Consider the following 26,059-nt stretch of genomic DNA (forward strand, 5'->3'; position numbering starts at 1 on the left):
CAGGACAGTGTACAGCCTGATGACTTTGAGTACTAGGTAGCACCATGGTTACCCTGGTCCCTGGAAAGTGGTCCATTTCCCCCTCTTACCAAAAGTCAAGACTTCCTCTGTTTCCAGTCTGTGCTCCTCTGGAACCCTCTCCCTCCCTGTCACAGAGAGTGGTCTCTGTTGTCCTGTGATTTCATGATGTGAAAGAGAGCTTTGTCTGTGACAGGAAAAGAGGTGTCCTATGGTTTCATGATGTGAAAGAGAGCTTTGTCTGTGACAGGAAAAGAGGTGCTCCATCATTTAAGACACCTGAAGACAAGCTGTAGGTGCTGGTGCACACCTTTAACCTTAGTGTTCAGGAGGCAGAGGCCAGCCTGGTCTACATAGTGAGACTCTGTCTCAAAAACCAAACCAACAAACAACAAAACAGACACCAACATGAAATCAGACTACATCTGAGTTCTGGGGCTATTTCATGGCTTCCTCTGGCTCCTAGGTGACCCTGAGCACCTACCTAGGTCACCTTTGCTGACCAAGGACTGGCATGGGAAAGGCTCCTTCCTGTCAGAGAGCCTGTGTGTCCCTAAAGGAGCTTCACCTTCAATCTTGAAGAGGCTATACAAACAGTAGTGCTTAGATGACTGCAGGGGGCTGATTGGATGCCTTCTCTCTGGCTCCAGGTGCTCCGGGCTCTGCCTAGAACCAGGTGATTGCCAGCGCCAGTCCCAGCAGTGTTGGAGCTGAATCCCCAGAGCAAGTACCACCAGGACTGAGCTAGAGTGAGGTGGAGCAGTGTCTTTAAAAGCATTTTTTGGGGGTTGGGGATTTAGCTCAGTGGTAGAGCGGCCCTGCGTTTGGGCCTCAGCTGGGGTCGGGGGCGGACTTCAAGACCCAGTGCCCACCCAGGCAGGGGTTGTGATCCTGAGGAAGGTATCCGCCCCCCGCCCCGCCCCTTTTCCAGACAAACTGTGCTTCTGGTTGGAGTAGTGGGGCTAAACATTCTGCTCCTAGCCCAGGGTGACTTAGGGTGACTGAGATGCAGTCCCTCTTCCGCTCTCTCCCTCCAGGGTACTGGGAATGGATGACATTTCTCAGCTTTTCTCTCCTGGATCTATGAATTCTATTGCCAGCAGTCTGGTGTCCCAGGTCTGGCGCTTCCTTGGCTGTGGACATGAAGAGGTTACTCCAGCCCTGGAGCCCGCTGGGCTGAGTTAGCACTTCCCTCCACATCCAGGAGCTCTCCAAGTAACAGCCCCTTCTGCATCACGAAAAGGGGGTAGCAAAGCGGACTAGGGACACCCGCTGCAGTGGGTCGCAGCAGGAGCTCTGTCAGCATGTGTCATTCCCCGGATTCCCACTGCCAGGCCAGGCTGCGGAGAACTGGAAGGCAAAGGCATCTGGAGGAGTGAAGGATGAGCCAGCGACAACGGTGGCCCCCCAGCTGCAGAGCCTCCGCTCAAGCTGTTACGCACGCCTTTCGCTGTCTCCCCAGGCTGCAGCGGTCCCTGGGACCCAGAAGACCCCTAGAGCCGCGGAGATCCAGTCAGGACCCAGGAGCCCAGGACTGCCGCCTGTGAGGCCAGCTCCCCAGGGAGCCTGGGCAGCGCTTTGCCTGTAGCTGGTGCTGGGACGCAGCAGGGCTGGAGCCCTCTCTAGCCAGTGTGGTCCAGAGCTGAGCAGCAATTGTCTCTTCTCTAGTCACAGGAGAGGCTCGTCCCCATCCAGGCTCTTTTCCTGGACAGAGGAAGTAACTCCTGTTGGGGCGTTTTAGATTGGGCTCTACAGCTAAGGCTTGCAGCTCCCTAGGTTTGCAGAACCTTCAGGGTGTCATTTCTCACTTGATCAGGGTTCGAGGCAAAAGAGTGCTGAGGGCAAGACGTCTTGTAAACTTTGGAGGCGGGGACTTTTTTTTTGAAGGGGACAAGTGGCCCCAAATCTACTACTGTTCTTGGGATAGTGATAAAGTCTGCTGGTGGGACACTAAGTATCCCATCACAGCCACAAGACCAACAGCAAGGACCTACGACCATCATGGAGTCGGTGCTGACAGCATCCAGTTCCCCCACAGGCCGGGTTACCTTCTCCCGTGTCTTTGGCCAACAATGTCAGCTGATGGAAGCAGGTAGGATGCGGCCAGAGAGTGGGAAGCAGTCTTCTGGTAGTGGAGGTCTGTCTGTCAGTGTGTGTGTGTGCATGGGTCTGTCTGATCTCTTTCTCCATGTTATTCTGAGCGGGACTAACCTGAGATGTGATAGCTGACATCTGTCACTTTAAATGATAAACTTTTTAGGTCTGACTATGAGACTTGAAGCTACCACTGGGGTATGATGAGTGAGGGTCCCTGTTTGTCTTTGTATGCTTGTTTTCTCTGGCCAGCTGTTAGAGGAAATATGTGTGCGATACGCGCTGGGGGTGGGGGGTAAGGGGTAAGGTAGAATGCTGAGAGTGCCCACCTTTGGGGGACAGTTGTTAGTCCTGGACTAGTTGCCTTTCTGTCCCTTGCCTCTCTGTTCCTGAATGCTGCAGCAGCCATGCCTTGAGGCACTGTTGGAGTAGCTTAGATGCCCACATCAAATCTTCTCTGGTCTTTGGCTCTCCTAGGGGATCTCTCTGGCAGCCTTTGCCCATCGGTCTGTCTGGTGTTTTAAGAAAGTAAAAGTTGGCATCACTGAAGTCATAACCCATGCCAGCTGTCTTGCTAAGATGTGCATGTGATCACAGATTAAAGTCAGGTATGGGTATATGGCTCCATGTGAATGGTCACCAAGAGGGAGCCCACAAATGATACTTAAGGTATTACATCAGAACTCATATGCTTGTTTCTCTGCTTCTTATTTGTTGATTTTTTGAGTTCATTCCTGAGAAAAGGACTGAGTTTGAAGTATAATTAATTGTGTGTTTTACCTTGAGTCTCAGGAAGATAATGGGAAGACCACCCTCTTAGGAGTCTAGGGCTGAGTCACATGGATACTTTCATGGGTGATCCCATGACTTGTGATGGCAGACCCTTCCTCCATCCCTGGGATATATCATTCTAGGTACAAAACCTAACAACTGGACATAGGCCTTCCTGATCTGCCTAGACCTAGGGCTCTGTGCTCTCAGGAGCACTGCTTGAGAGAGGTGTTAAAGTCCTGCTCATTTCTAAGACAGGATGCACAGAGAGGCAACTTGTGGACTGGGAGGGCTCAGAGCTAGACTGCCTAGGCTTGAGTCCCAGCTTTGCTTTTATAAGTTGTAAGTTGCTTGTCCTCAGACAAGAACCCTAGCATTTCTGTGCCTCAGCCTCCTCATCTGTAGAGTGGGGGACACCAGGTACCTTTACATGGGGTCACCGCGAAGGTGACATAAATTAATACATGGTAGACCCCTTTGTGTAGGTTTGTGTGGACACTTGGCTTTGCAGAGTGGGGGACAGTGGGCTCAGCAGGAGAAAACAGAAGCACCAAACAGTCCTGTCTGCCCTGTAGCTGAATTCTGGTTTATCCAGACACTGAGAAACTCCCACTTCTCCATCTGTCTGTAGAGGTGACTGCCACCCAGGAGGGCTGAGTTGTCCTGCTTCTCTGAGGTTGCTGGGGTAAGGCAGATTGGATTTCTAAAGTGCCTGGGTCCCCTGTGGCGTTCTCCTCCCTCCACCTCGAGCACCCTGACCTAAATCAGGCCATGAAATCCTCAGTCTCCTTTGTGAAACCAAAAAAAAAAAAAGAAAGAAAGAAATAAAAACCACCCAAATTCCCCACCTCCTTTATATCAAGAGAGTACTGCAAGATAGAATAACAGCAACGGCTAGTCCTCTCTAGGGAGGACTCTCTCCCTGAAAGAACACAAGGAGGAATCATTAGCCTGTAGTCAAAGAAGCTCACTAAATTAGGAGGTGGAAGGGATAAGAGAAACCCTGACTTGTCTCCAGCCAGCCATTTGTAGTCGGTTAGTGAGATAAAAGAGATCTTCAATGTATGTTCCAGTGACTTGCAGACTCGCAGCTTGGCAGCTGGGTTAGTCATGGCTGTTCCCCAGGGAACAGCAGCTGTCAGCCCCAGGTATTTTAAAGGCATTCCCTGTGTGCTATCCATGGTGCCAAGATCTGCAGTATCTACAGGGTGAGGTATTGCCCTCGCTCGGGAGTGCTGGTCTGGCTGGAGGTAAACATAAATCATATTGAGGAAACGAGACACTATGATTTCTCAACTATGCCATTCCCCTGGCCACCCTTCTTCTATTTTATGAAAACTATTTTCCATAATTAAAGAAAAAAAAACCCTAACCAATTTTCACAAGCAAAAGAAACACTCAAGGGTGGCCTTCTGGTTCCATACTCACACCATTTGGAGAGGGAATCTTTGGAGCCATGCTTAAAGTCTGTGATTTTAACCTCAAAAAGACATGTCCCTGATGGTGACACTGGTTCATTGTTTACATCCATCAGTATCTCATGTCAGGCTTAGGGAAGTAGATGGATCTGGGCATGAAGCAGTAAGGATGTATAATAGGATATGCAGTGTGTGTGTGTGGGCGGGGGGACACATCAAGTATTTTGGAGATAGGGATAGATTTCTGGCAGCAAAGGTAAAACTGGGCATAAGTGAGACCCATATAACCCTGACCCAGTGAACAGCAGTAGTTATGTGGAGGTTGGCTAGTATGTAGAAAGATACAGACCTCTTTTTCATTTAGTCCCAGTTTAGTTGTTGCTGACTGTATAAACTTTATAAACTCCAAAACCCTAGAGCAGACACTGGCAAACAGCACTCCTGGGGCCAAATCAGGCCCACTACTTCCTTTTGTAAATAAAGTTTTATTGACACACACAGCATACCCATTCAAATACATTTTGTCCATGGTGCTTCTATGCTACAGTGGTAAAGTTGAAGAGTTGTGACCAAGGCCATGCAGTCTTGAAAATACTGTCTGGCGTTCTTCATAGAAAAGCATTTTGCTGACTCTTGCTGTCTTAGTTAGGGTTACTATCGCTGTGATGAAACACTGTGACCAAAAGCAACCTGGGAAGAAAAGGGCCTATTTGGCTTACATATCCTTAATCACAGTCCATTGAGGGAAGCCAAGGCACAAACTCAAGCCGGGTGGGAACCTGGAGGAAGGAGCTGATACAGAAGCTGTGGAGGGGTGCTGCTTACTGGCTTGCTTCTCATGGCTTGTTCAGCCTACTTTCTTATAGAACTGAGGACCACCAGGCCAGGGGTGGTCCCACCCATAATGGGCTGGATCCTCCTTTATTAATCACTAAGAAAATGCCCTATAGGCTTACCCACAGTCCAATGTTATGGAGGCATTCTCTCAGTTGAAGTTCCCTCTTCTCAGATGACTCAAGCTTGTGTCAAGTTGACATAAAAACTATCCAGGATACTGGACCTAGAGCAACAGATGTGGCAGAGCGGCATAGACCTGACCAAAGCCTGGGAGCTTGGTTCTGACTGATGCTTCCTTGCTGAAACCTTTGATGCTACAGGGTACCTTTACTCCCTCACATCCTCTGCCACCTGCACAATGCCACACTGTTTGTGGTGGTATTGTATTCCCCAAAATATTGTGCACCCTAATAAATTTATCTGGGGTCAGAGAACAGATAGCCACTAGATACAGAGGCTAGAAAATGGTGGCACTCATGCCTTTAATCCTAACATTCCAGAGACAGAAATCCCTCTGGATCTCTGTGAGTTCAAGGCCACATTGGAAATAGCCAGGCATGGTGACTCATACCTTTAATCCTAGAAAGCGAGCCTTTAATCCCAGGGAGTGGTGGTAGAAGGCAGAAAGATATATAAGGCATGAGGACCAGAAACTAGAGGCATTTGGCTGGTTAAGCGTTCAGGCTTTCGAGCAGCAGTTCAGCTGAGAGCCATTTGGATATGAGGACACAGAGGCTTCCAGTCTGAGGAAACAAGACAAGCTGAGGATCCGGTGAGGTGAGGTAGCTGTGGCTTGTTCTAGTTCTCTGATCTTCCAGTTCACCCCAATAACTGGCCTCAGGTTTGATTCTATTAATAAGAACTTTTAAGATTCATGCTACAACTGTTGGTTTAGGAAGCATTCATATGGATGTGGAGGCCATAATGAAAATAGATTTGTGCCCAGGCCCGGCGCACATGAGCTAAACTACCATCTTCACAGCCTATTTCCTAGTCAATAGTTAAGGTTTGGATGTGGATGAGTTTGGATTACATTTCTGTTAGCATCATTCTAGATCATATACTCAAAATGGCCACATGAAGGGCTAGAGATGTGGTTCATAGTGGAAGGCTTGCCTAGCATGTGCAAGGGCCAGGGTTCCATCCCTAGCACCATACAAACAAAAAGCAACAAACCACCATTTCTGCAGAGAGTTTTGAATCTCTGTCAGGTCTTGTCAAAGATGTAGAGGAGACCTTCGGTGGCTTTGATGCTGTTGTGTACCTTTGCCCTCCACCAGGGTCCTTCATCTCACTCCTGATACCTAGCCCACAAAGGTACTAGGCTGTTTGTTTATTTGTTTGTTTTTTACAATTATTACACTCCTAACACAGTGGTTTTCTTTTCCTGTTTCCTCTGTCACAGCCTCAAACAGCAGATGAGAGGTTGGCTTGTCTAGACAAATGTGGTAGACAAAGCTCCATTCTTCCTGCTTCTCCTCCAGGTGGAAGCAGAAGGCCTCATTCCCACTGGCTCTTGGCTGTCATCACACCATGCAGCATCACTCTGCTTTAACGTTGTACCAAGGATGCTGGGGAAGTCTGATGGGACAGACAGCAGAGGCTCCAGCAAGTGTGTTCTTTGGTGTGGCTGAGCAATTTGCCTCTTGTCTGGTCTGCAGAGTATGTGACCACACATGCTTCTAACTCAATGTCTGGGTGTTTTCACTGAGGGCTCTTGACCTTCTCTCTCTCTCTCTCTCTCTCTCTCTCTCTCTCTCTCTCTCTCTCTCTCTCTCTCTCTCCCTCTCCCCCCCCCCCTCTCTCCCTCTCTGTTTGTGTGTGTGTGTGGACATGTATACACATGCATGTAGGAGCCAGAGGTCCAGAAGCCAACCTCAACTGTCATTTCTCAGGGACCAACCATCTTATTTTTGAGACAAGGTCTCTCATTGGCCTAGAAGCCACCAGGTAGGCTATGCTGCCTGGCCGGTGAGCCCCATGAATATGACTATAATTGCCTACTTAGTGTTGGTGTTATATGCACATGCCATGACACCTGGCTTTTAAAATGGGAGTTCTGGGGATCAAAATCAGCCCTGTGCTTATAATGCAAGCACTTTGCTGTCTGAGCCATCTCCCCAGCCCAGTAATTCCTTTTGTCCTCTTCAGAGCCTGTGAAATGTGTGACAGGCACATCTCCAGCTTGATGTGTGGGTCTGTGTCTGGTGGGAGACTCTTGATTCACCTTTGGCATAGCATTCATTGTGTGGTGGCCACAGATTGCAGGGGGGCTTGGTTTCCTGTCCCAGAAGCTGACTTGGGAAGCTGTCTCCATGTTACCTGAGTTAATCTGCAGTGTGTGTTTGGGGCAGAAAGCATTTCCATGGGTTTATAGAGCTTGACCAGCTAGACCGAAGTCACCCTGTCCACTGTGCTCTGCTGATGTTGCAGGAACCCAGGCCTGGCTCAAGGGGGAAGGGAGATGAGAGGAGAGGACAGGGAGGTGACACTTGAGCTACTGCTGCTGCTCTGCAGGGTTCCTGTTGCAGCTCAGAAGCCACTGCAAGGTTCCTTATGAGCACAGTCAGATAAAGACTCCTCATCCCCTACCCCACACCACATAGACACTACAATGTACAGGCCATGACTGCCCATCTGGCTGGTACCTGGCCAGGGTCTGGTCATCATTAGACTGTGTTATCATGTTTTTTTTTTTTTTTCTGAAGGCTGACCCTTTCCCCTTTCCCCTGTCTTTAGAACAATACAGAGATCCTTTTGAGTAAGAAGTTACATGCATCAGGAGGCAGTCTCCAGCTTTACAGTTGAGGCGTTAGGGAAGCAACATTTAGGGTCTCTGCTATGAGTGGAACACGCTGAGTACTTTTGCAAAAGCCAAATGGATGAAGATGCCCCAAACAGAGAACACCTCTCCTATCCCTCCATCTGCAGAAATGACAGCATGGATTAAGGTTTCCTTGTAGACCCCTGTCTTAGTTAGGGTTTCTATCACTGGGATAAAACACCGTGACCAAAAGCAACTTAGGGTGGAGAGGCTTTTCTTTTTTTAAGCTCATACAGCACAGTCCATTAATGAAGGGACTCAGGGCAGGAACCTGGAGGTAGAAACTGAAGTAGAAGCCATGGAAAAATGTTGCTTACTGGCTTGTTCCTCCTGCTTTGTCCAATTAGCTTTCTTAAAACATCTAGGACCACCTACCTAGGGGGTGACACTGCCCATAGTGGACTGGGCTGTCTCACAACAATCAAATATCAAGAAAATGCTGGACAGACTTGTCTACAGGCCAATCTGGTGGAGGCATTTTCTCAGTTGAGAGTTCCTCTTCTTAAGTTGACAAAAGTCTAGTCAGGACAACCTCAAATTGGGATGTCATGGTCCAGCTTCCTGACTGGCTATTTTTCTGGTGGGAAACCCTGTGATTGTCATTCCAGACCAAGATTTACCGTGGTAAGCTGCTGGCACTGTTGTGGAATGCTGTCCTCTGGTTGTGATAGGGACACAGCCATTTGGAAATCAGAGAAGAGGTGATTTACTTTCAACTCTGGCCAGATTAGGACTAGTAACGTTTCCTCATAGAAGGTGCGGCTGGGGAGGGTCATTAGGCCTGTAACCAAGATTCCAGCCTATCTAGCAGCCATGCCTTCCCTCAATCTGGGTGCATCTGTCACCAAAGGAAAGACTTAGAGTTCTAGATGGTTGGACTCTAAGTCCTGTACCTCTGAGATCTCTAGGAAGCCTTTGGCTCCAATAAGTGGATTCCATGGGGTGAGGCTGTTTCTAATGTCAGCACCGGTTTGTCTTTTGCTCTTGTTCCACACTGTGTGTGGGGGATGGACTCCTGGCTGCTGGCTCACTTTTGTCCTTGGGAGCATCTGTGTCCTCCAGCTTCTCAGCGTCCTGTGCTGCTGTGGCTGAAGGGTGCAAGATAGTGATAAATTGCCAGGTGTGGTAGTGGCACACACCTTTAATCCCAGCACTTGGGAGTCAAAGGCAGGCCGATCTCTGTGAGTTCGGGGCCAGCCTGGTCTACAGAGTGAGTTCCAGGACAGCTAGGACTGTTCCTCAGAGAAACCCTGTCTTGAATCCCCCCACCCCCCAAAAAAGATAGTGACAAATAGACTTGACTGAGCCCTCAGTGTTCTCTTCTTTATCATAGGCACCTGAAAAAGGCATGGCAGGGGGAGAGAAACAAACCAATCATCTTGAGGCTCCAAAATGTCCCAGTTTTTGACTTGAGATTTTGCTGGTGCTGAATGGACAGCTGGGTGCTGCTGTGAATGGAAAGTTCTTACCCAGGCCTTTAACACACAGGTCCCCAGGTAGCCACAGAGCTGATCTCTGCTCTTATGTGTGCATTCATGTTCTTGTGGAAGTTGTGTGTGTGTGTGTGTGTGTGTGTGTGTGTACATGTGTACCTTGTTCTTCAGGTCCCATCTGCCTTGATTTTTGAGACAGAGACTCTCGTTGATCTGTAGATCATAGATCGTCTGTAGATCATAGATAATCTACAGATCACAGATCGTACAGTAGGCCAGACTGTCAGTGAACCCCAGGGATCCACCTATCTGTACCTCCCAACACTAAGATTAAAAGCATACAGCACTGTGTGTGGGATTTTTATATTGGTTATGGAGATTCAACTCAGTTCCTTGTGTTTGTGTGTCAAACACTGTATTAACTGTGTTATATCCCCACTCCTCTTTTGTTTTGTTTTGTTTTGTTTTGAGACAGGACCTTATATAACCCAGCCTGACTTCAAACTCTATGTGTCTGATGGTGGCCTTGAACTCTTGATCCTCCTCTTTCCACTTCCCATGTGTCTGGATTACAGGCATGTGCCACCAGGCTGAGCCTATTCTTTTTTCTTGATGGCAACACTCCAGGGCAAGGGGAAAGGTCTAGGTTTGGCCAAGTAGTGATGGGTATTGCAGAAAAATAAGAAAAATGCACATGTTGGGGAGAGTCAGGCATCCAACACCACCCTTGGTTTTTTATCTTTGAAAAAATGGTTAAGTGACAACTAGTTTCTTCTTGGGGTTAACCTCCTTAATGCTGGAAGTCCCCTGAGGAGTAGGGTCCAGAAGGTGCCTTTTCTTTTCCAGTAAGGGTGGCTTCCCCATTGATCTCTTTTTTGGACAGAATTAGCTGATCACTTTCACAGGGGTGGTTTTAATGGGCCTGTGTGGTCAGTTGTGTGATGTATCTCCTAAATTAGGTTTGCTTTGCTTCTCCTGTGTTTCCAGACTTCACCCAGACAACCACTTTAGTATGGGCAAAGCTCTCAGCCAGACAAACTCCCCAAAGCTCTTCCCAAAGGAAGCAAGAGTGGCTGCAGGTTTCACAGACTAGAAGGAAACACATCCTCTCACCATGTGCCTAGAGATGTGGCTGGTTTTGGAGTGAAGCTCAGCCCACTGTGGGACTTCATGGGCAAAAAGGAAGTGAGGAGGGCTTCCCTGTGGCCAGGGGCAACCCACCAATCAGTAAGGGTTAGTAGAGGCTTGAAGACGTCAGTGTTTAAGGTAGGGGAGATTGTCAGAGATGCTGTAACCACTGTGAAAATACTGTCCAAGGGGGCACTGGGGTTCCTTCTACCCCCTCTCTTCCCCACCTCTCACAGCACAGACATTCAGACCTGGTGAGTTGCCCACCCCAGGTTTTAATGCAGTCTGTGACTATGTCTTTCTTTTGAATCCATTCAACTCCCATCCATCTTCCTGAGCATGTAAGGCAGGAGCTAGACAACGCAGACACAGTGCCTAGGCTCTGTCTGGAAAGGGACACGTTTTCTCCCACTTTGGTATCACTGTCTTCCCCAGGGCCTGTGCACAGTCTTCCTTTTAACCCATGTGAAGCAGTGCCATGTGCCCAGAAAGGAGCCTGGGCCTGAGTCACCAAAGAGAAGATCACTCCAATGGGCTCCCATATGAGAACCAAGCCAAAGCCAAGATGGCTGCTGGGCCACCAAGAAGGGATCCATATGCAGTCTGGGAGTCCTGGGACCTTGAGTTCTTGCCTTTGGTCTTCTGAAGTCATTATCAGCAGCCCACAGTAAGGACACAGCATGATGCTTGGAGAGAGGACAGGCTTGAGGACAAGAGTAAAGAACAGCAGGGGGAAGGCTGCGGCCACCTACCTCTGCTGGTCTAAGGGACAACAGAAGTGACATGGTCCAGGGCAGACAGCCACGTCTTAGGAGAGAATTAAAGAGTTTCAGGTGGCTTTGTGGGAGGAAGTGCTCCTCGGGGCCAGGAAAAGTCAGAAATCCTGATCTTGAATGCAGAGTGAGAAGTGAATCTCAGAAGGAATGTCTATACTGGGTCCCTGGGAGTCTGAGTGACCTTAGCCCTGTCAGAAGCCTTGGAAACCACAGGACTCCAGACAGTAGGGAGAGTTCCTGGGTTTGGGTCAGACGAAATATATGGGGTATCTCTTTGATGTCTGCGGTAGAGCCTGAAACCTACCAAGGAGACAGAAGTAGGTCTTCAGCTAGATCCATGCATTTTGTGAAGCATTTGCCTTGGTAGAAGCATGGGGAATGTGACCAGTCCGAGGAGTGGATGGAGGCAGGCAAGGAGTCAGGGCTGGCAGGTGCCCTGGGATTCTAGAGGTTGGGTCACGTCCTTATGAGCATGGAGAAAAGGTACTGATGAAAGACCAGAACAGTGAGAAGTGAAGGAGACTATTAGGATCGGAGGTGATCAGGACCAGAACCTTCTCCCTGTCTCCACTAGGAGACACCCCTTCTGTCTGTGGGAGAACATTCAACATTGAAGAACTGGGTTTAGAGGTCAGGCCAGCCAGTGCTGACACCATCACAGATGGTTGGAGCCAGGTCTGATGGAGGCCAGGAGTGGCCTTGGGATAGACTCACAGCTGGACTGTCGACCGTTTTGGTTTAATTTTGGTCACAGTCATTGAACAAGAATAACTGGACTCTAACTTCTAAGTTGAGTTATTTTCTCTCGACATTGTAGGCATGACATGCTTCCATCTTCCGCTTTCTGTTGTCGCTGCTGGCCATGGTGACCTTGGAGTCATTTCTCTATAGGTAACCTGCCGTTTCCAAGCGCATGCCTTTAAACTATTTGTCCCGCAGGGCTCTGTAGTTTTACTATAACACGTCTCAGAGTGGATCTAATTTTATTTATTCTATTTAGGGCATATGATGCTCAGCTCTGAGGATTTATGCCTCAGTTCTGAAGAATGTGCAGCCTCCTCTCCCTTCTCCTTCCTCCCTCCCCTCCTCTTCCTTTCCCTCCCTCCCCTCCTCTCCCCTTCCTTCCCTCCCTTCTCTTTTCTTTCGTTCCATCCCTTTCCCACCCCTCTCTTCTCTCCCTGCTCCTTCTCATCCTTTCCCTCTGTTCTCCTTCTCTTTCAATAAGGTCTCACTATGCAGCTGAGTCTGGCATCGAACTCAGGATCCTCCTGTCTCAGCCTCTCAAGGGCTGGGTTACAGTGTGTGCCAACCCCAGCTTCAGTGGTTTATTTGGACAGGGATTTCCCTCCATTCTTTCCATTCTTTTTATACATTCCTCATCTGCACAGCAGTTTTCAGTCTGAACTCGATCATATTTCCCATCCCTGTCTCTATAAAACAACTTAAAAGCAATCTTCTGGTTCATTAATTTTCTGTCTGCCTGTGTATAATCTTCAGCCAACTTCAGACAATCAGATTTTTATTTAAATGTCTTGTTCTCAACCTCAAGAGGTTATGTGTGAGTAGCTTTCAAATCTCCCAGATATTCTTTTATATTTTATGGTAATCTCTTGTCTCTCTTGTTCTTGATTTTATCTTTAATTTGTTTGGCCATTTAATCCAGAGGTTCTCAACCTTCCTAATGCTGCAGCCCTTTAGTACAGTTCCTCATGTTGTGGTGACCCCCAGCCATAAAATTATTTTTGTTGCTACTTCATAACTGTAATTTTGCTATTGTTATGAATTGTAATGTAAATATCTGTATTTTCTAATGGTCTTAGGTGACCCCTAAAGGGATTGAGGCCCACAGGTTGAGAACCATTGATTTGAATCATCTATCTGGTGAAGGAATTTCATGCTCCATGTCTGGAGCTCTTGGGGACAATTCTTGTTGCCTTTGACTCATGCTCAGGATGGTCCTTTGTGTGTTTTGTATGTTTAAATTTTGCATTTGTGTTTTGGGGCTTTACCTTGATATACTATTTGATAGTGTTTTGATATTATTTGATATACTTTACCTTGAGATACTATTATCATAATGAATGTTAATTTCTGGGCTGAGGATTTCCTCAAATTCCCAGTACTGTAAATTTGAACCTAACATTTTGGAGGGAAAAGCAAGGTAATGACTAATTTAAGAACATTCTGCTTCTAGCACTCCCCCCTCTCAATGTAGTACTCCAGACAGACAAGTTTCCTCATATTTAAAAATAGATTTGCTTTTATTTTTTAATTGTGTGTGTATATGTATGTGTGCATGCATGCATATGTGTGTGTGTATCTGTGTGTGTGTGTGTGCACATGCACCCATGTACACATGTGTGTGAGTGCAGTTCCCTGGGGAGGCCAAAAGAGGGCCTCAGATCTCCTGGAGCTGGTGTTAACAGGCAGTTGTGAGTGCTTGATGTGGGTGCTGGTAATTGAACTCACATCCTCTGTAAGAGCCGTCTCTCCAGCTCCCAAGTTTCCTCATAGTTTTTGCTTGTACACCAAGTCTTCTATGTTTTTGAAGGTGAAGCTGTGTGTCCATGTGAGTGTGCGTGTGCATGCGTGTGTGTGTGTGTGTCTGTGTGTGTGTGTGTGTGTGTGTATGTGTGTAGTTGTGGTTTTGACTTCTTTACCCCAGCAAAGTAAGCCTCAAATGTCATTTAACAAGGCCAGCAAGGCCTCTGAATGGAGTATCAGCCTGTTCACCTAAGCTGTGACTCTGACTTTCAAGTCCATATTTCATTACTTAATTCTCTGATTTATTCATTTCCTCGGCCACTGTAAACAACTTTCGCAGCCCTGCTGGCTCGCAGCAATAGACTTTTACTCTCTTGCATTTTAGAATGAAAAGCTGGAAGTCTGAAATGGAGGTATCAGCAGGCCCTCCTTCCTCGTTGAGGAGAATCTGCTCCTTGTCTCTTCTGGTTTCTAGAGACTGCTTGCACTCTTTAGCGTGTGTCCACAGCACTCCCGTCTCTGCATCTATGGTTACATGGCTCCTTCTCTTGTTCTGTATGTATTCTCTCTGTCTCTGCCTTATGAAGGCTGATGGCACGTAGTGCCTGAAGATCACTGAAAATCTTCCTATAACTAGACCTTTAACCCAGTCCCACCAATAGAGACCCTTTACCAGGTAAGGTAACAGGTAAATGTCAAGGAACTGGATCTGGGGCACAATTTAGCCTCAGGAGATTTTACTATGAGAACTCATTGTTATGTGTACAAGGATGCCCACTGTATTTCTAAATATCATGTGGGCTTATTTCTTCTCCACATCGTTCCATCATATTTGTTCTCTGAAAATGAGATATTCCAAAAGATCTCTAGGCTGGAGGGAAAATGTTCACCTCTTGAATATGACTGCTTCCCGAGGGCCAGAGGCTGAGGATGCTGACATGTAGGTGCCGTCTGGTATCAGGAAGTGACTCTTCTTCATCCCCATGGGACAGAAAAGCTAGGCTTTGCTTAAGTTAGTAAGACCTGCTGTGTGGTACCACAGGACTGGCCCACGCTCCTCTGGCTCCTTCATCTCACTTTTCTGTTTGCCTGTGTTCACTCCCATTTGTTTCTCTTGGCCCTTGAGTGTGGCTGATCCTGGCTTTTTTCCCCCATTTCACCAATGGCAACTCCACGTGACTGCTCATGACAGACCTTGAACCTGTCTGTCCCTTTTGCTCCAGACACTGCACAAGATGTCCACCTGGGAGTTTCTCAAGCACTTGCTGTGTGCCAGTGAACAGTGTCCAGATCAGAGTAGGACCAAGCTTGGAGCTGACTCCTGCTGAGAGCTGAGTAGACTGGGGACATTCTGTCCTGGTCCAAAGCTTCCTTCCTAGGGGGAGTCAGGTAAACTGAGTCAGAGGCTGTGTCATGTGTCTTGTGGTTCTTTGGGGGAACAGAGATTGACCAGTCATTGCAAAGCAAAACACCAGTGTCCTTGGGTAGTGCCTTGGAGTGATGATGGCAGCTTTTGGCTGTGTGAACTCAGCAGAAAGTCAGAGGGAAGACATAGCTTATATGTGCAATATTCATCCTGTCTCTCTTGACATGTCGCCACCTTCTGCTAGTGGCTAAACCTTAACTATGATTTTTTTAATAGCCAAAGGTATTTCTAGGGTCCCTTATCACCCAACACATGTCCAAAGTTTCTTGGCAGCTGGAAGCACACTTTGTGTTTCATACACTAGTCCTGGTGATTGATTGATGGGCTAATGTCTCCCCCTGTGAAGATGAGCAGCCCCTAAGAGGTGAATAGCCCCTAAGAGATAAACAGTAGCTGGGTAGAGTAGATTCTAGGACCTAAATTCCCTGAGGCATTAAACGGGCCAGGAATGACAGAGAAGACCACTCCCTGGTGCTCTCAGCCCAATGATGACCAGAGGAATGGCAGGGCTCAGTATAAGGTCTTCTGAGAAGTGTGTATCTGTGTGTATGGATTGCCTTAGAATGACATCATTCCATCCCCCTTACCCAGAAAGACACAATAAAGATAATAATCTCTGATGGCTTGGGACAGCTTCTCCAACCTGGACTCCCCATGCCCCCCCCCTGAACTTGGATGATGACTCTTGTGGCCAGACCAAGTGAAGCTATAAGACTCATGAGAAGAATGAGACGTGCTCTTCCCGAATGAGAGCTAATGCCCTGTATGAATCATGGGGGTCTGGAGAAAGCCAGGCCAGATGCGAGTTAGTAATCTGGGTCAGGCTGGGGGCATGAGGAGCTGGATGGATACAGGGATACACACTGAGGAGATGGAGACAGGTGGATCCCTGGGGCTCACTAGCTAGACAGCTTAGCTAAATTAATGAGCTCATGGCAGGGGGAGAAGAGACCAGGTCTCAGGAAACAAGAGAGATGGTGTCTGAGGAATGATATCTGGGGGCCTCTAGCCTCCACATGTGTGTACACATGTACACACACACACACACACACACACACACACACACACACACACACACACACAAAATGTGGGTCAGCTAAGGGAAGGATATAAGCAGGCAGAGACAGCCTTTGCATCTAGCTGACCTGCAGAAATTCAACAATTTAAAGAAAACTCCAACCAGGATTTATCAACCGGTCAATTTTTCTTCCTATTACAGAGTTCTTGGACTTTGTTTCATGCCAGAGACACAGTTTATTTCCAGGAGGCCAGTAACTGGGGTTATTCAGAAAGCTGATGGCATGAACATGTGTTCTTGTAGCAGACAAAGACTCTCTTACCTGCTCTAGCATGAAGGACCAGCCTCTTTCCTCTTAGGCTGATGAGCAAGGTCATGAGACATTTAGGGGGGTTTTAGGAACCGCAAGCTCCCCTGCACAAAGCTGGCTGAGGCAGCTGAAACTGCTTTGGCCTCGATGCTTCCAGCCAAGGAGGCTCCAGCTACCACAGTTCAGTCCCTTGAGTGCTAAGCAGTCATTAGAAATCCACTTTGTCAGGTGGTACCACCCTGGTTGTCCCCAATTCAAACAAAAGTTCCTTTGTAGCCACTGGCATTTGGGAATAGAATTGTGGAGCCATGTTGGGGCCAGAAGGCGGCCAGGGGCCTTCAGAGTTTTGCTCAGTGAAGTGTCCCTGATAAATGAGCCCCATGCAGTGTAAGAAGAGCTGTTCCTCCCAGCTGGCCTTTTGGAATGGGGAATTGGGGAAATGGCTCAGTTGCTAAAATGTTTGTCATGCAGGCATGAGGACCTGAGTCTGGATCCCAGGCACCCATGTTAAAAGCTGGACATAGTAGGCACATGTCTGTAACCCCAGTGTGAGACAGAGACAGGAGGATCCCTGGGGCTCACTAGCCAGTCAGCCTGGCCCAATCAGTGAGATCCAGATTTCTATGTGCTGGTCAGTTTTTGCCAATTGGATATGAGCTAGGGTCATTTGGAAAGAGGGAACCTCAACTGAGAAAATGCCCCCCCCCCAATCAGATTGGCCTATAGGCAAACCTGTGAGGCATTTTCTTGATTGTTGATATGGGAGGGCCCAGCTCACTGTGGGTGGTGCCTTTCCTGGGCAGATGGTCCTGAGGTGTAAAGAAAGCAGGCTGAGCAAGCCATGGGTAGTAAGCCAGTAAGTAGCATTCCTGCATGGTTTTTGCTTGAGTTCCACCTTCAGATTCCTGCCTTGAGGTCCTGCCCTGACTTTCTTTGACGATGAACTGTGACATGGATGTGTAAGAGGAAATAAACCCTTTCTTCCCAACTTGCCTTTGGTCATGGTGTTTTGTCATGGAAATAGAAGGCAAACTAAGACCCTGTTTCAAGAAATAATGTGGAGAGTGAATGAGAAAGACAGAACATTGACCTTTGGCCTCAACAATAAGCACACATATGGACACACACACACACGCGCGCGCGCATATGTGCACTCACATTCTCAAATGCACACACACAAATTAGAAGAACTGTGGTTCACTTCAAGGGTCATGAACTTCTCTGTAGTGGGTAGCCATTCCAGCTTTGATCTGGAAGTTCCAACCCCCACTGAGGCTTCGGTAACTGTCATGGCTACAAGGCGGGGCCGAGAGAGGGCCCTGAAGACCCGAGATCCAGATGTGCCGCTCTCTCTTGGTTCCTGGACCCTGGATGCTGGAGGCAGACCGAGCAGTCTCTGTGGATGCAGACGCTCTTGATCCTAGATCCTGATCCTAGATCCTCATAGCTCTAGTACCTAGTCTTGAGCTATGGGATTGGCTGAGGCATTATTTGAACTGACTCTTTATGAATGTGTGTTTATGAATGTGTTCATGTGTGTGCAGGTATGCATGTGTATGCATACATATATGCAGAAGCCAGATGACAACATGACTTTTTCCTCAGGCACCATCTACCTTGCTTTTGAGACAAAGTCTCTTGCTGCCTGGAGTTCACCAAGTGGGCTGATGGGCTGGCCAGTGAAGCCCCATGGGATCTCCCTGCCTCTGCCTCACCTGTGTTGCCATTATACCATTTCATTTGTTAAATGTGGGTTCTGGGGATTGGACTTGGGTCCCTGTGCTTGCAAGCATAAGAAATAGATAGTTACAGTCCACTTTCAGTGTGTCTGCAAGAAGGTAGTGCAATGACATCAGAGGTAATTTTAGTTAATGTTTTGCTCAGATTAGGACCCCCAAAGATATCACTGGAGACCGAAGATGTCCAGAATGCAATAGCAAGGTTTAATTCAGCGCACGTGTGTAGTTCAAGCTAGCAGGGAATCCTTGTCCACCACACCCGACGCAGCGAGGCAGGAAGGAGAATTCCTCTTTCTTGGGGAAGTTAGTTTTTATAGGCAAAACCCACAAAATTCCTTAGAGGGGAGGGGGTTAGTGCGGGTCCATCCTTGATTGGTCCAGTTTTTCCTGGGCCTGGACTTTGTCTTATTCTAGCTTATCTGTTTGCCCTGTCAGGAGTTTTACAACCCATCTCCGGGGTCTGGTCATGTTATCTCCGGAGAGGGGCATCTCGTGGTTGATCAGTCACCACCAGACATCCTGACTTTGTTCTTTTGAAAACACCTGACTTCACCCACTCCAGGAAGGGGGAACTGACTCAGTTTTTTTTTTTAAGTATTTCTTCCCTCAGCTCATTTGGGTTTCTGGGGGAACTGTGTCTGGACCTTTGGAACTGTGTCTGGGCCTTTGGTGGGGGTCTTTCAGTTAGGAGACAGTGACCCTGGGATGATGAGTACAGGAGGGTAGGGTTAGGGAGCATAGAACTTTCTCCTTCCCAGGTGGAGAAGAGAGCTGGAATCTAGTGCTGGAGGGCGGAGGAGTGATAAATGAGGGGACTTTAGATCTGCTTCCCCAACCCCTTTGGATCCTGCTTTGTCACTTTCAACAGTTCTGTTTCAGAGATTCTGCAGCTCAATATTTGGTGCTTGGCCTCATCTAGGATAATATCATCTTTCTTGGCTGATACTCAAGGCCTGGGCTGTAAGCAGTGGGGCTGTAAAGCATTTAGGAGAGGAGGAGATCTGGGTTAAAATCCATGCTGGGATTGGGATGCAGGAGGGAGCCCAGAGGCAGCCCCAATACCTTGGATTCTGGGCTGGCTTTGTGAACCTGCTGCCAAGATTGAGGCACAGAGAGCCACCATTAAGCCCAGATAGTGGTCTTCAGCTATCTCTGTGACCAAGAGGCTGACTGGAGGGGTACACTTTAAACAGGGTTTAATCCCCACAATTTCTAAGGCTTTTTCCATACTAAGAGGTGATAGATAGGGATTATAGGCCATTGGGCATGACTGGGAAGGAGCGAGGCTCCTGTTTTCTGATGCTGCCAGGTAGGGTGCCACTGATCTCTCGTCTATACTAAGTTTCCCACTCTGAGACTTTCCTTCTACTGTGCATGCCTCCTAGAAGACCAGAGACAGGAGTTTTGCGTACATCTATCCCATCACCTAATAGGGTCTACAATGCCCTTATGTCTATAAGTTAAAATCTGTGAGAGACCTGCAGCAGTTCTGTGCAGAGGGAAGGAAGTGTCTGATAAAACAGTCAAGTGCCAGGAGTTGGGGTTAGTTTTGAACCCCAAGCCCTTCAAGGTGACAAAGCACAGAGAAAGACAAAGGGGTGGGTTTGGGGGCAGACTGGAGTGCAAGCTACAGCACCACCCTTTGCTGACTGTATGACTTTTTTCTTCTAATTGTTACTGCTTTAAATCTCTCTGAACTGTGTTATTTTATGTCAAAGAGGCTATTTCATGAGCTAGGAGCTCAGGGGGTTACAGAGAAATGCATGAGTTGTGTCTGAGAAGTATGCACTTGGAGCGGTCCAAAGACCAGCTTTCCCCAGCCACGGGCAACATCTGAGTGGGACCCTCAGCCTCTCCTTGCTGTGTCCTATCCTCGCACACATATCCAGTCCTACTCTGGTGACCATGATCTTCAGTTCTCTCAGGGCAGAAGAGAGTCCTGCTCTTTCTCCAGACCTAAGGAGTAACATGCTGACTGTCTTTCACTCACTGATAGTTTCGTGGAGAAGCTGTGACAGCTGCCGAGCTGTCCAGGGGCTGATTTGTATGTGAGCACAGTCTGAATCAACAGCCGCACAGAACTGCTGGTTGCTTGCTGTGATAACCAGGTGCCATTTAGTTCATCCAGGTTGATGACTGCTGGAGCCAGAGCCAAGCACCTCGGGCTCCAGGTCCAGAGGTAGAAGCTGAAACTGAGGGAGGGCTTATGCTAACACTCCAGGGCCACCTCTTATCTAAGGCAGAGGGAAGACTGACATTCCAAACATACATCCAAGGATAAAACTGGATGAGTTGGCTGAATTCCCATAGCCATTAAATGAAAGGTTGTTTAATGAAAATTCTGTATTTCATGCAGGACTCACCTGCTGGCATGCATCATGGAGAAACCAGGAGGAGGTTGGGCTTTATTTTAGAGTTCTTTTTTACTTCTTCCTTTTGAAGACAGTGTCTCATATAGTTTAGGATAGTCTAAAGCTCTATATGGCTAGGGATAACCTTGAACTTCTGATCCTTCTGCTTCCACCCTCTGCATGCTGGGATACAGGCATGTACTATCCCACTTGGCTTGGCAAGTTAAAGCAGACTCACAGCTCTGGTTTTCTATGGGCCACAGGGAAGATCCCAGCTACCCATGGCTGAGATCCACTCTCAGCTCTGCTGTTAGCTGGCACTTAGAAGCATTTTCAATTCAAGTCCACTTTGCCACACAAGGGACCTTGGTGGGAGCAATTCTTCCTAGAACAGTCTTTTGACTCAGTGTTTTGTAATGGCTTCAGATGTTTGTTTAATGTGCAAACTTTCAGCTTCACTCTTGAAATTATGAAGCCTGAGTCTCACTGCAGGCTTACTGAGCAAGAGCTTCCCAGGGCTGGAGAGGTGGCTCAGTCATTAAGAGCCCTTGATGCTCTTGCAGAAGATCTGGGTTCAGTTCCTAGCACCCACACAGCAGCTCCCAACCATTATAACTCCAGTGGCATGAGATCTGATACCCTCTTTTGGCCTCTGAGGGCACCAGGCATACACACAAATGCACTTACACACATGTAGGCAAAACATCCATACACATAAAAATAAATAACTCTTTCAAAAGACACATGAGGTGCTTGTGTCTTTGATCCTAGTTCTGGAGAGGGAGAGAGAGAGACTGGCAGATCACTAGCACTCACTAGGCAGCCAGCCTAGCAGAATCAGCGAGCTGAAGGTTCACAGAGAGATCCTTTCTTAAAAGATAAGGTGGAGAGTGACTGCAGGAGATGCCAGACATTGATCCCCAGCCTCCACAGACTGCAAACACATGTGTACACAGCTGCACGTGCATCTGCATGCGCGCGTGTGCACAAACACACACACACACACACTCACACACACAGAACCTTGAGTGGCTCCTACTTCAGGTGGCTAGAGAATTATTGAACTACAGTGGTTTTCAAATAGGTCTCAAACCAGCAATCCTCAAGGAGCTTGCTAGAGATGCATATTTTGGAGGTGTGCCCTGAAACCTGTTAAATCAGAAATTCCAGGGATGAGGCCCTGAACTCCAAGTTTCAACAATACCCACCCCTCATCCCACCCTACCCCTGCCTAGGGCTTGAGAAGTCATGCACCAGGGTTTACAACTGAGCAAAATTTGAAGGAGTTGCCAGATCGTAGTGTGCCTCTTCTTCTGGAAATGGGGACTAAATACCCATATGGACAGGAGCCTTAGGGTTTCTATTGCTCTGAAGAGACACCGTGACCACGGCAACACTTACAAAGGAAAACAATTAATTGGGGCTAGCTTACAGGTTCAGAGGTTTAGTCCATTATGATGATGGCAGAAAGTATGGCATTTCTTAGGAAGATCTGGTGCTGGAGGAGGAGCTGAGAGTTCAGATTAGCAGACAGCAGGAAGAGAGAGAGAGAGAGAGAGAGAGAGAGAGAGAGAGAGAGAGAGAGAGAGAGAGAGAGAGAGACTGGGGCTGGTTTGAGCATTTGAAACCTCAAAGCCCAACCCCAGTGACACGTTTTCTCCAAAAAGGCCACATCTTTCCAACAAGGTCCCACCTTCTAATAGTGCCACTCCCTGGTGACCAAGCATTGAAATCTATGAGCCTTTGGGGGCCATCCCTATTCAGACCATTGCAACAGGGTATTTGCCAGTCTTGTTGAAAAGGACAATGGAGCCACTCGTACTCAGAAGCCTCGATTCACCTTCCTGTGGTCTCAGCTGTGCCACCCTGAGCTCAGAATGCTTCTTTGAGGCCCTGAAAGCCCATGAAGCATCCAGGGGATCATCTTAACAATCAGCTGTAAAGGTGCTAAAATGTGCATGAATTGTATAGAATAGTGCCTGGCCTAAGGTGAGCCTTTGAAGGAGATGCAGGTGGGAGAAGCTATGGGTAGGAAATACCTGGAGTACAAGGTGGATGTGCTCTGGATAAAGCTTCTGTTAGACATGCAAGTGGTGCTGAGAAAGGAGTCAGGGCTGGAGATGAGAATTGAGGAGTTGGAGTTGTCTAGATGGTCTTAAAAGCTTCATTTAAAATTCTTTCATGATGATAAATACATGTACTCAGTTTAATTGATTCCTTCATTCTGATGCATTTCTTTGGGGACTCTTAGCTGTTCAAAGTTCCTTCCCTTTTAGGAATATGATGGTGATCAGGCCTTTCTTGTGTCCTGTCTTTGCAGAGTAGATAATCAGGAAACTGATTCTTGTTTATTCAGGGGACACGGGAACTTCAAACTGAACTGTGGCACATGCTAAAACTGGCATTCATTGAGTCCTCACAGAACCCATGCCTGTGCAGATTCAATCAGTTCACCAAGGCTGGCCATATGCTGGGTACCCTTCTCACACCTCCTTTTGGTCTCTCCACCCAGCTTTCCCCAAATATAGACTCTGCTTTGACCTCTTCCTGCACAGTATAGTTTTGCCCATTTTGAAGGCACTTATTGTGAGATTCATCCATTTTTTTTTAAAAAAATTTATTTTTTATTATGTGTGTGTCTGTGCACATGAGTCTAGGTGCTCATGGAAGCATTGACTCCCCAGAGCTTGAGCTACAGGTGGTTGTGAGCTGCCTGATGTGGGTGTTAGGAATCAAACTCAGGTCCTCTGGGGGAACAGTACATGCTCTTTTCCGTTGAAGCATCTCTCCAGACTTTGCTCATCCTGGTGTCGTTTATTGGAAAGACAGATTTTCTTCTGTTGACTTACCTTTGCATAATTTCAAAAGTAAGTTGGGTGGGGTTGGAGAGATAGCTGAGTAGTTAAAAGCACTTGCTGCTTTTGCAGAGGACCCAAGTGTCCCAGTTATTTTTCTATTGCTGGGAAGAGACACCATGACCAAAGTAACTTATAAAAGGAATCATTTAACTGGGGGTTAGTCCATGAACATCATGGCAGTAGGCAGGCAGGCATGGTGCTGTAGCAGTAGCTGTAAGCTTACACGATCTGTATGTTTTTGACAGACAGACAGAGGGGCAGACTGGGCCTAGTGAGCTTTTAAAACCTCAAAGCCCACCCCCAGTGACACATCTCCTTCAACAAGCCATACCTACTCTAACAAGGCCACACCCAGTCCTTCCCAAGCAGTTCCCCTAATTGGGCCCAAACATTTAAATATATGAGCCTATGGGGTCCATTCTCATTCAAACCACCACACCAAGTTTGGGTTCCTGGTTAGGTGACTCACAAACACCAGTAGCTCCAGTGCCCCACATCTGCCTCCCAAGGAAGGCTTCATTTGGGAGATTTCTCATTACTGTCTAGGAGGGATACTTGCTGGACTGAGCTCTGAGTTTCTGAGTGGACTGTCCTGAATGGGACAGATGAGAGTCATAGCAGAGCATAGCCTGAGACCCCCTCTGCTCCCAGATTTACAGCTCCTTGAACACAGTCACTAGTCACCTTGAGAAGAGGTGAGTCAGCAAGTCACAGTACCAGGAGCTGATGAGGCAGTGTGTGGCAGCTGGCATGAGAGCATCCTGTCTAGCTGGGGCTGGCTTTCTCTCTTCTAGAGTCAGCAGCAGAGGCTCACGCCAAGACTTGAGGTCTGTGCAGAAGTCTCGTCTCCTTGGCATGCTTTTACACACTGGTTGCCACCTCACTTCTACAATTTAGTGCCTCGAATATTGGCCAGCACTTAATAGATACACAGGACTTAAGACACTAGCCACTGGTCAACTTGACACAAACCTACTGACATGGGGGAGGAGGAGACTCATTTGAGGAATTGCGCCAGTCAGATTGGCATGTGTTGTAGCTGGAGTTTTCCTGCCTTTCCCACAGTCAGGAAAAATCTCTGTCACCTGCCAGTCCCACAGCCGCTCAGACCCAACCAAGTAAATACAGAGACTTATATTGCTTACAAACTGTATGGCCATGGCAGGCTTCTTGCTAACTGTTCTTATATCTTAAACTAATCCATTTCTATAAATCTATACCTTGCCACGTGGCTCATGGCTTACCGGCATCTTCACATGCTGCTTGTCATGGTGGCAGCTGGCAGTGTCTCTCTGACTCAGCCTTCCACTTCCCAGAATTCTCCTCTCTCCTTGTCCCACCTATCCTTCCTGCCTGGCTACTGGCCAATCAGTGTTTTATTTACTAACCAATCAGAGCAACACATTTGACATACAGAACATTCTACAGCAATGTGTCCATGTTTATGAGGCATTTTCTTAATTGTTAGTTGATGTAGGGAGGCCCAGCCCACTGAGGGAAGTGCAATCCCTAAGCAGGAGTTTGGGGGCTATATAAGAAAGGCCTCTAAGAAAGCCGGAGAAAACAAGCCAGTGGAAAGCTTTCCTCTATGGTCTCTGTTTTAGTTCTTGCCTTCAGGTTCCTGTCTTGAGATCCTGTTCTGACTTCTCTCAGTGATGGGCTGTAATTTGTAATATGATACAAACCCTTCCCTCCCCAAGTTGATTTTTTTATTTTATAATTTAATTTAGTTTTACATATCAGCTATGGATTCCCCTGTCCTCCCCCCTCCCCCCGCCTTCCCCCCAGCCTACCCCCAATTCCCATCTCCTCCAGGGCATAGACTCCCCTGGGGATTCAGCTCAACCTGTTGGATTCAGTCCAGGCAGGTCCAGTCCCCTCCTCCCAGGCTGAGCCAAGTGTCCCTGCATAGGCCCCAGGTTCCAAACAGCCAACTCATGCACTGAGGACAGGTCCAGGTGCCACTGCCTGAAAGTGCCTCCCAAAGAGGTTTGCAGGCAAATGGATGGATATAGAAAAAATCATCCTGAGTGAGGTAGCCCAGACTCAGAAAGACAAACATGGTATGTACTCACTCATAGCAGGATACTAGACATGGAACAAGGATGACTGGACTGCTACTCACAACTCCAGGGAGGCTACCTGGAAAACAGGACCCCAAGAAAGACACGGGGATCGCCCAATGACAGAGAAATGGATGAGATCTACATGAGCAAACTGGACGTGATGGGTGGTAATGAAGGGCCAGGGTCGAGGGAAAGAGAGCTTGGGGGAGCAGGAGATCCCAGCTGGATCAACAACAGAGAGGGAGAACAAGGAATAAGAGACCCCAAGTTGATTTTGAGCATGATCTTTTCTCACAGCAATAGAAAAATAACTAGGACAGGGGAAATGTCCGAAGTAAGGTCAAAGAGGTGCCAGAGCAGGATCGGGAAACCACCTGCAGATGTGTCCACAGGCTATCTTCAGAGGAGGCCCAACACATGTGTGGATGATGTCATTTTATAGCATTGAAAGGACAGACACCCTCAATGAACCTTACAGATGCATCAAAAGAATTTGTTCATTCTTCTA

General features: G+C 47.7%; 1 protein-coding gene across 3 annotated transcripts in view; it reads left to right on the plus strand.

Annotated features, from left to right (window-relative positions):
- The first annotated feature begins 1,869 nt into the window (after positions 1 to 1,869).
- Kazn (kazrin, periplakin interacting protein) overlaps positions 1,870 to 26,059 on the plus strand; it is a 1,033,047-nt gene continuing 1,008,857 nt past the window's right edge. Inside the window, exon 1 of one of the 3 annotated variants that reach the window (XM_052715218.1) lies at positions 1,870 to 2,110. In XM_052715218.1, the coding sequence (XP_052571178.1) occupies positions 2,020 to 2,110 (91 nt within the window). In that variant the 5' untranslated portion in view covers positions 1,870 to 2,019. The remainder of the gene's footprint in view (positions 2,111 to 26,059) is intronic. The other 2 variants (XM_052715217.1, XM_052715220.1) reach the window with 2 other exon arrangements.

The sequence above is a fragment of the Peromyscus californicus genome, unplaced genomic scaffold (assembly GCF_007827085.1).
Source record: "Peromyscus californicus insignis strain IS unplaced genomic scaffold, ASM782708v3 Scaffold_5__1_contigs__length_169319896, whole genome shotgun sequence".
NCBI classification, from domain to species: domain Eukaryota; kingdom Metazoa; phylum Chordata; class Mammalia; order Rodentia; family Cricetidae; genus Peromyscus; species Peromyscus californicus.